Source organism: Prenolepis imparis, unplaced genomic scaffold (assembly GCF_030444845.1).
Source record: "Prenolepis imparis isolate NDT839.2.m4 unplaced genomic scaffold, iyPreImpa1.0 SCAF_26, whole genome shotgun sequence".
NCBI classification, from domain to species: domain Eukaryota; kingdom Metazoa; phylum Arthropoda; class Insecta; order Hymenoptera; family Formicidae; genus Prenolepis; species Prenolepis imparis.
The window spans coordinates 115,730-126,274 of record NW_028141184.1 but is presented as its reverse complement, the minus strand read 5'-3'; the positions used below and the strand labels follow the sequence as shown (position 1 = coordinate 126,274).

The 10,545-nt window shown below is 41.8% G+C and overlaps 1 protein-coding gene and 1 long non-coding RNA gene across 2 annotated transcripts; one reads left to right on the top strand and one right to left on the bottom strand.

Annotated features, from left to right (window-relative positions):
- Positions 1–755: 755 nt before the first annotated feature.
- Positions 756–6,198, top strand: LOC145946889 (uncharacterized). Its single transcript, XM_083056640.1, has 3 exons — positions 756–1,474; positions 1,590–1,852; positions 2,033–6,198. The coding sequence occupies exons 1-3, from the start codon at positions 756–758 to the stop codon at positions 6,196–6,198; spliced, it is 5,148 nt and encodes a 1,715-aa protein (XP_082912766.1).
- A 2,975-nt stretch (positions 6,199–9,173) lies between these two features.
- Positions 9,174–10,326, bottom strand: LOC145946898 (uncharacterized). The gene is made up of 2 exons (XR_014427091.1): positions 10,000–10,326; positions 9,174–9,272 (listed from the first exon to the last, which is right to left on the bottom strand). It is a non-coding gene; the product is annotated as an uncharacterized LOC145946898 (long non-coding RNA).
- Positions 10,327–10,545: the final 219 nt, after the last annotated feature.

Genomic DNA, 10,545 nt, shown 5'->3' with positions numbered 1-10,545 from the left:
TCGCTCAGAATCGCTATCGTGTGAGGCCAAAATTATATTCGCTATCGTGAAATTTATTCTCCGCTGTCGTGTAAGTTAATTATATAATTGATTAGTTGAACTAATTGTGACGCGAATTTATTCGAGAAATTATACTGACAATGTTGTAATATTATAGACTAAGCGGTGATTCGTGCGGCGTTTTGCCACCCATCGCAGCACTCATATTGTTCAACTTAAAATAAATCAGCAATTATACAAATCTCGCATACTAAACTGAATCCATCTCAATTAAAACATCTTTGCGAGAATTTGCATTAAACAAAATGGTCCTTCGAGCCGGATGAGTGCGCGTATCGGAGCAGGTGATCGCCGCGATCGATTGAGTGCGTTAGAGACACGTTGGTCGAAAAACAATATTTTTAACGACAACTAGTAAATTTATAATTGACCAACAATATAATTATTAACACGAGAATATTGAAATTAGCTGTAGCTGTGGTACATTTGATCGGTCTTTCTGATCATTGATTGCCCACGTGATCGCGACGTGTGATTGTTCACGTGATCGCGACGTGTATTTTCTCGAGTGATCACAACAGGTGATTGTTCACGGGATCGCGACGTGTCCTTTTCTCAAGTGATCGCGGCAGGTGTTTACTCACGTGATCGCGACGTGACAGTCGTGTTCATCGTCCTCAATCATTCCGAGATTTCGGTGATACAGAAACGCAGTGAAGTAATAATTAACGAGTGCAGTCAATCCAATAAGCAAAATGAGCATCGAAATTCTTCGCAAACAACGGATTCATCTAAAGGGAAAATTGACTAATATTAAAAATTTCATCAATAAGGTCAAGAAAGATGCGAACTTGACACCAGAGGAATTGACAGCGCGACTTCAGTCCTTAGAGGAAATACACACCAAGGCGCACAATATATCACAGCAACTTTTTATACTACAAGACGAGCCCGATTCAAGGGATGAAGCAGAGGACGCCGAATTCGACGAGCGTTATTATAGCATAAAGGCAGATTTATTGCAGTTACTAGGAAGAACCAAACCATCTCCAGCAGGACCGTCAAGCGGCAGCGCAAGCAGCGGGACTGATGATGCAACGATGAAACAATTTCTGGAGCAGCAGGTGATTTTAATGCAGAAATTAACTGAGCGTAATGACAATGATACGCTAGTTAGGACCATGGAACAACAAGGTCAACTGCTAGAGAGATTGAGCACGCGGTCGAGCGCGTCCGTACGAGAAGCTCAAGTAAAATTACCGTTAATCAAGCTGCCGACGTTTGACGGAAATGTGGAGGATTGGAAGAGGTATGCAGATACATTCAAAACGCTGATTCACGATAGCGAGCTGTCTGATGTGCAGAAACACCAGTATTTAGTCGGATCTCTGAGCGGTTCAGCGGCAAAAATAATCGAGGCGATTGACATCTCTGAACACAATTACGTCATCGCCTGGGATCTATTAAAAAGGAGGTATGACGACGAAAGAGGGATAAAAAGACGACACATACAATGCCTAATTGACGAGTTGCCGCGAATCAAACAAGAATCTGCAAGCGCAATTCAGGAACTCGTCGATCACATACAGAAACATACGAGTGCTGCAATCAATGAAGCTCCCCACGGACTCGTGGGGCGAATTGATCATATACGTTATCGAGAAAAATCTGGACAACGTTACCAGAAGGCGATGGGAGGAACACATCGAAAGCAAAGAGGACATCACGACGACGACCATGATGGAGTTTCTGCAGCGGCAGAGTCAGATGTTGCGGCGATCGGCAACGGACGGCAGTATCAATGGATCGAGGAGCGGGGTCGGCGACAGGGAGGCTTCGAACAAGCAGCGAGGTTCGAATACGAGGTCGCGAGGCAGGGCGACGCTGGCAACGACAACTCCGGAGAAAAGATGCTATCTGTGTCAAGGACATCACCTTCTCTATAGCTGCAAGAAATTTTTGAGTTTGGCTGTCGACGACAGAATCAAAGAAATAAAAAGACTAAAATTATGTTTAAATTGTTTTCGATCAGATCACTATTCCAGATCTTGCAGGTATGGCTCTTGCAAGGAATGCGGCGAGCGGCACAACACGCTGTGTCACCTGAGAGGCTCGACCAGGAACCCGCCAACAAACCCACCGAGGAGTTCGACAGAGAATCCGGAGGAAGCATCCACTAGCACGACCCTCTGCTCAATGACGGACGCCGTGAGAGGAGCAACAACGGGCGACATCGAATCATCGAGTCATCATACCCGAATCGACTGCGAGCGTAAGCGCGTCTTGATGGCAACGGCTATCGTAAACGTAAAGACGAATGTCGGCGAATCTCCATTGCGGGTATTGTTGGATAGCGCTAGCGAGCTTAACTTTATAACGGCAGCAGCATGTAAACGCTTGAATATAAAATTGGAAAACAATCGGGAAAATATAAGCGGATTGAATGGTATGAGTTGCGTCATAACTCACGGTTGCAGGGTCTCACTGAAATCGCGTACGTCAAATTTTGAGTTAAATTCTTATTGTCTGGTTGTTCCAAAGATCACAAAGAAACTGCCTTCATTCACGGTCGAAGTATCTGAATTTCAATTTAAAATCCCAAAAAATTTAAAGTTGGCAGATCCATTGTACTTTAATCCCAGTCATATTGACGCGCTCATCAGAAGCGAATTCTTTTTTCAGTTACTGGATAACGGTAAGATCGAGCTAGGCGACGATTTGCTTGCATTGCAAAAGACAAAGTTCGGGTGGATAATGGCAGGTCCGGTACCGCAGCACCTAATTATCAATCGAACGACCAATCGTCAAGTTTCAAGCAACCATACGTGTCTGTTGACGCAGCAATTGTCTATCGATGAGAGTATCAAGAGATTCTGGGAATTAGAAGAATACAAAAGCAATAACACCCTATTATCAAAGGAAGAACAATGCTGCGAGAATTATTTTGTAAATACCACCGGTCGAGACGCGTCCGGACGATTTGTAGTTCGATTGCCCTTTCGGGAAAACAAGGATCAGTTGGGTCGTTCGAGAGATATCGCCGTGAAACGATTTAATCATTTAGAACGCAAACTCCAAGGACGTTCAGAATTTCGTAAACAATATTGTGAATTTATGCGCGAATATATTGATTTGAATCACATGTCTGCGGTTGACGAGAACGATGTCGCATCAAATCCAATATATTTACCGCATCACGGCGTGATTCGCGAATCAAGCCTAACTACGAAGTTGCGAGTCGTATTTGACGCGTCGGCAAGAACCACCTCTGGTATTTCGCTTAACGATACGTTGTTTGTAGGAGCAACTTTACAAGACAATATAATTGATATCGTGATGCGTTTTCGTTTATCGGCTATAGCTGTCACCGCAGATCTTCAAAAAATGTATAGACAAATATTAATACATCCAAACGATCGCGATTACCAAAGAATTTTATGGCGATTTTCTCCGAACGATCCAATAACTGAATATAAATTGAACACCGTAACATACGGTCAGGCGTGCGCTCCTTTCTTAGCCATTCGTTGCGTGCGGCAGTTGGCGGATGAGGGAGCGGGCGAGTTTGGCAAGGCATCGAGAGCGTTGTTGAGCGACTTGTACGTCGACGACATTATCACGGGTGTCGATTGCGAGGACGAAGCGATGGAATTGATAGCGCAATTAAAATCATTATTAGACAAAGGTGGATTCAAGGCGCATAAATGGCGTACGAACAGCGAGCGAGTGATGAGAGGGTTGCGAGCGATCGATCAGATAGGGGAACCTTCTGCTTTGGCGATCGAGGCGAGTACGATAAAGACGCTAGGTCTAAATTGGTGTCCGAAAATGGACATCTTTCAGTTTTCGGTCGAGTGTATGGTCGATTCGGTCTCAACGAAACGCGAGGTTTTGTCAACGATTTCGAGGCTGTTTGACCCGCTTGGATTGATCGGTCCTATTGTGGTTCGAGCTAAGCTCATTATGCAAGCAACATGGATATCAAATCTCGGGTGGGACGAACCGTTGACTGAGAGTCTCCGTCGAGCGTGGGACGCGTATATGGAGGATTTACGGGGAGTCGGCGCGATTCGAGTCCCGCGTAGAATTGTTCGATGCTCCAATGCAGTGCGCTTCAATCTACACGCATTTTGTGACGCCTCATTAAAAGCGTACGGAGCTTGCATTTACTTGCAAGCAATTGATGAAGACAATAATTCGAGTTCTTCCTTGATCTGCTCTAAGTCTCGAGTGGCACCAGTCAAGAGCCGGACAGTCACGCTGCCAAGGCTCGAGTTATGCGGCGCTATTGTCTTGGTCAGATTAATTCAAAACGTAAAGAGAGCGCTCAAGATTGCGTTGGATGAAGTGCATGCATGGAGTGATTCGACTATAGTACTGGCATGGATCGCCGGCGATCCATCGCAGCAGAAAACATTCATCTCAAATCGAGTAGCCGAGATACAGTCGATCCTACCATCGATGCATTGGCATCACGTGGACGGCGTCGAGAACCCGGCGGATTTTGTATCGAGAGGCACTAGCTTGGACAATTTGAAACAGAATAAAATCTGGTGGGAGGGACCGATTTGGTTGTCGCGTTTTGGGGGTTTCGAGCGGCACGGTTCGCAACCGTCTCTCACCGAGGAGGACGAGAAAACTATTCTAGTCGAGCAAAGGTCACATGGGCGAGTTTTCGCGAGTGTTATCAAGGAAGACCATATTATTGAGTTATTATTAAATCACAACTCGTCGCTGTCGAGAGTTGAAAGAATCGTCGCATGGATCATTCGGTTCGCGAACAACATCAGGTCGGATCGCGACAAGAGAAATGTCGGAAATTTATCAAATGCAGAAGTTTGCCGCGCGCATCGAGTGTTAATATCAGCGGTGCAGGAATTTAGTTTCTCGGAGATAATGGCGAATCTGCGAGCGGGCAAACGGCTTCGAAGTAGCAGCAATCTACGAGCACTCAATCCCTTCGTTGACAAAAAGGGACTCCTTAGGGTGGGCGGTAGAATTCAAAATTCAAATTTGACGTTTGAAAATAAACATCCGATCATTCTGCCATCGGATAGCAGATTTACACAATTGCTATTCGAAAGAGAACACCATCGATTATTACATATCGGCCCTCAATCACTGCTATATTCTATTCGAGAGAATTATTGGCCGTTAAGGGGAAAGAGCATTGCTAGAAGAATTGTACATAGATGCGTAATTTGCTTTAAAAACAAACCAAGAACGTCATCACAAATCATGGGGCAATTGCCCGCGGACCGTGTGACGCCGAATCGACCATTCTTTGTTACCGGAGTCGACTTTGCCGGACCGATTACGACTCTGCTCAATCGGGGCCGAGGTAGAAAAACGAGCAAATCATACATCGCGTTATTCGTCTGTTTTACAACTAAGGCAGTCCACCTCGAGACTGTTAGCGATCTGAGTTCGGCATCCTTTATAGCCGCTCTTAGACGATTTGCCGGACGTCGAGGCTATCCTCAACGCATTTATAGCGATAACGCAACAAATTTCGTCGGAGCAAACAATGAGATTCGAGAGATGTATGATTTGCTCGAAAGAGAAGAGCGGAATCTAAATGAGATATTTTGCATACCGAATAGGATTGAGTGGAGGTTCATTCCGCCGGCGTCTCCTCACATGGGAGGATTATGGGAGGCAGGCGTAAAATCCTGCAAATTCCACTTGAAACGTGTTATGGGCGAGAGTTTGTTGACCTTCGAGGAGCTGAATACCGTATTGACTCAAGTCGAGGCGTGTCTAAATTCGCGTCCGATTTGTCAATTACCGTCAACAGCCGCGGACCCGCAGCCGCTCACGCCGGGGCACTTTTTGATAGGTGGTCCCTTGACTGCTCTCCCTGATATCGATATAACAGAGGTGCCCACAAATCGCCTCGATCGTTGGCGGATCGTTCAAAAAATTGCTCAAGATTTTTGGAAACGATGGAGCAAAGAATATTTGACATCCCTGCAGGGCCGAGTAAAGTGGACTCGCGAGCAAATTAATTTAAATATAGACGATGTCGTGCTAATACAAGATAATAACGCGCCGCCACTAAGGTGGAAGTTAGGAAGAATAATCGAACTACATAAGGGAAAGGATAACAAGGTACGAATTGTTACACTGCAGACGGCCAGTGGTACCTATAAAAGAGCGATAAACAAATTGTGCAAGCTCCCGATCTCTGAGAAGTAACCTACTTTGAAGGGATTAATTAATCAATTAATGGTGGGCGGAATGTTAGAACATAGAGCTGAAATTACAATCATTCGATATACCATGCGACGATCACCTGTGAATCACGCGCTCACTACAGGTAGGGTGGGAGAGATCCCTTAGTACGGAAGAATTATAAAGGGGAACAAGTCGAGAATTAGGTGTGTGTGTGTCGAGACGTCTAGAGAGAAAGAGAATTCGCTCAGAATCGCTATCGTGTGAGGCCAAAATTATATTCGCTATCGTGAAATTTATTCTCCGCTGTCGTGTAAGTTAATTATATAATTGATTAGTTGAACTAATTGTGACGCGAATTTATTCGAGAAATTATACTGACAATGTTGTAATATTATAGACTAAGCGGTGATTCGTGCGGCGTTTTGCCACCCATCGCAGCACTCATATTGTTCAACTTAAAATAAATCAGCAATTATACAAATCTCGCATACTAAACTGAATCCATCTCAATTAAAACTCAATTAAATCTTTGCGAGAATTTGCATTAAACATCAAGCAAGGCATACCGCCAACACAATAAACCCCCTTTTTGGATCTCCCCATGCACCAAAAACAGTAAAATTTTTTTTTTTATATACAGAAATGGAAACCTCTTACATCGACACTGAATTCTTGACTCGCGGTCGCCTGAAGGTGACCGTGGTAAGAGCGGAATCACCCTTGCTGTTTTGGGTACAACTAAAAAATAGCGCAAGGGAACTCCTGGAAATGGAAGAAGAAATCCAATTCCGGATGGATAGGAGAGCCAATTCATTGCTCGTATACCCTCACCATATGAAGGAGGACTTAGAGGTCGTGGTTAAAGACAAGAAAGGATGGAAGCGAGGGTTTATACAAAGCATAAATAAAAACACTTGGATGGTCAAAATAATGCTCGGCGACTGGGGAAGAACAGTGTGGCGCCGTATGAGCGAAGTGTATCATCTAGAAGACCGTTTTAAGGGGGTATCCTGGCAAGCCATAATATGTGGATTAGCCCACACCGCAGCCCCTAATGGTAGGCAAACGTGGCCAATAATGACACGAGACCTGTGTCGACTCCTTTTAGAGGGACAAGATGGATGGATAAATATAGTCCATCCTCTAAGAAAGGGTGCGGCCCTGGTGAAACTCCATATGGAGACCACCAAAATGTTCGATAGAGCATATAACTTTAGGGACGCGCTAATTCGGATTGGCCACGCCGAACTTTGCACAAAAATCACCGCCGACGTGGAACCCTCAGTCTAAAAAAAAAAAAAAAAAAAAAAAAAAAAAAAAAAAAACAAAAAAAAAAAATATATATATATAACCAGAATTATGTATTAACTTAGAGTTATTGTAGCATTTAAATAATTCTATATATTCTAAATTTTTATTACTCCACTATTCATTTGAAATCTGAATTGTGTATTAATTCAGAATTACTCTAGTGTTTAACAATAAGTATTCCTATAGACCCTAAATTTTCTTTACCTTACTACTACTTCGTTTGAATTTTGAATTATGTATTAGTTAGAATTACGCAAGCGTTTAAGTACTCCCATATATCCCAAATATTAATTACTATTATCATTAGTCACTATATCACCCTACCTTTCCTCTTTATATTATGTACTTCTTTTGCATATTATAATTATAGCGTCATTATTGATGCTACACATTATCATATCATATTATTTTTTTTTTTGTATTAATTACTATTAGACCATATATATATATATATATTGAATCGTTATTGGTAATATTTCAACATTTGCGTTCTTAGATTTCAGTTTTTTTGTATACTTATCATGAATATATGTGTTTCTTCTTTAATTACATGCGCAAATTTATACCTTATACTTAACCTCATAATAATAATACTTTGTAAACAAGTGGAACCATTTTCTATCTTAATTACATCATTATCGTCAAAACATACTGCCTGATCATCGGTTGCAGTATAACAATGCCAGTATATCACCATCTTCAATGGACACCCGAGATGCCGGAAGAAGTACGCCAAGGCCCAATCGACGGTGTTAAACCAGGAGACCACCCCGAAACATACCGAAATCTAACAGAACTCCGGTGTGTTACATTAATGGAGGGTGAAATCTATCAAGATACGACTGACTGCAGCAAAATTTGTCAAGAATGCTATGATAAAATATCAGCCGAGGAAAACCAAGAATATGCAACAATACCACCGCATAATTTGGTCCACGAAATATCAGCTGGCGACCAAACAAATTGCACTAAATGCAATAAAGTAATAGTAACAATCAAACCGGCAATAAACTGCAGGGACTGCATAGAAGAATATCTATACGTCGACCAGACATACTTGGCCGAAGGCTGGGGTCAAGCTGTGATCCCCAGAGAGGTAGAAGAGCAATAAAAGGAAGGGACCTGCTACTTGACACCAGAGAACTGACATTTACTACTGACGAAAATCAGGCAGATAAAAACGTGCCTAATTCTTTTCTTTTCTTTATATACGAGTATAACATATATATATTTTATATATATATATATCCCTCTATTTTCATTAGAATTTTCATACGATAGAAAAAGGGCTCCACACCAGCGTTACATGTATTAGCGGTACTAAACCAACGATGAGCGTCTCGTGGACTCGTGCGGCGGCAGGCACGAGATTTCGCCTCTCGCGCGTAGCGTTCCACGTAATTCGAGGACAAAATTTTATGACGTTAAACTTTGGGCAATATATAAAAAATTAAATATATTAAATATAAGGTGTAAAATCAGATTATAAGTTGAATAAAAATTATATCCAGTTTTTTGAGTACATTAAAAAAATTGTTTTTTGAAAGTGTATATTAAAAAAAATTGTTGAATTAATTTTGTTTTAGATGAATAAATATTCTAATTTGCATAAATAATAAAAAAAAAGTGCGAGTGACGGGAATTGAACCCGACTCAACGACCGGTATTGTTTTTTAGCACTGCAACGTTACGATATAGAGGGAAATAACGTAGGCTTCTCTGTCGGCGACGATGTCACGAATTTATTATCTAGAGTCTAGAGGTTTAGCGTCGCCGCGCGAAACCTGCAACGACAGAAACGCACACATGTTATGATCCGTTCCTTACGTTAATATCAATTATTCAATCTTTAATCGATACAAGAGACAGCGCATGCAAAGGAGATCACTATAGCTATGAAGCTGCGCTGCAATCTTAGCGTCGATGATGACAAATACCAGACATCATGCAACGTTAAGAAAAAAAAATAAATACGCACGATATCATCTATCTATATAATTATTTTTAGATGCAAAGCGTAAGTTATTTTTTTGATTGAAATGGAATACAAAGAGGAGAAGAGACAGCAATGCACGATGCCGTAAACAAGGACACGTCGTATCAAGTGTGTTTACAACCTTTGAAACTGCGCTTCAGATATTTGCATAAATAACAATTTAGAGTATAGATAAAGATAATTCGATCTGAAGCGAAAAATCAGCTTCTTCTTTATTAAAAATTTAAAAAAAAATACAACGTCATAATAAAAAAAAATCATCAACTGTTACATAAAAACCTTTCAAAAAATTTTAGCTTCCCAAATTTGTTAGCAGATGCGTGCTAGATGGATTATTTTGCGTTAATATTTCGTGACGCATGCATTTCGGGTGGTGCAGATTCGCGAAATGCAGAGTTATAATAAAAATGCAGTTAGTCCCAAATCGGATTATATGTGTGCAATGCGTGAAACAGAAACATTAGTAAGCGAAAATGTTAGACAAGCATTGACACCGTGACGTTTTGTGAAAGCACCTTGGCAGCTCGGCGACACTCCAGACGCCGACGACGGCATCTGCAGTGCCTGCCGCGGTGTCGCTTTTTCACATCAGGCTTCCCCTTGCATTCACCATCAAAATTGCGATCACCTTTCCCCCTGTGCCGTCCCTTTTTCAAATCATCGACCTTACGTTTTATCGTACCGCTGACGAATTCCATCTCCGATCGCGGACTCTGTTCCGACGATAGCTCTCTCATCGTGGAATAAGGTAGATTCACTACGTATGACTCTTCTCTGGAAAGAAAATTAGGGGGAGAAACGTAAGTAAATAAATAAATAACTTTTTATGTAGAATTAGCAAAATCTTCTATCTTTTAGGTTTTCTTCTAAAAAATATATCTTTCAAAATTTAGCATAATATTATTTCATGAAGAGATCCAACTTCCTATTCAACCCCCTACTATTCACTCAACTATCTCAAGCCCCATCGATCGATATTTGTTAAATTTTTGGCGGATTACCATCCCCCGATCTTCGAAATCAATTTTAGATCGTCGACCCTAAAATCGAGTTTAATGAAC

Bases quoted from the DNA above. Each gene is read 5' to 3' on its own strand.
- LOC145946889 (XM_083056640.1), top strand. From the start codon at position 756: ATGAGCATCGAAATTCTTCGCAAACAACGGATTCATCTAAAGGGAAAA. The intron at 1,475-1,589 runs GTATGACGACGA...GATCACATACAG, and splicing joins TGGGATCTATTAAAAAGGAG to AAACATACGAGTGCTGCAAT. The intron at 1,853-2,032 runs GTTCGAATACGA...GTTTTCGATCAG, and splicing joins GGCTTCGAACAAGCAGCGAG to ATCACTATTCCAGATCTTGC.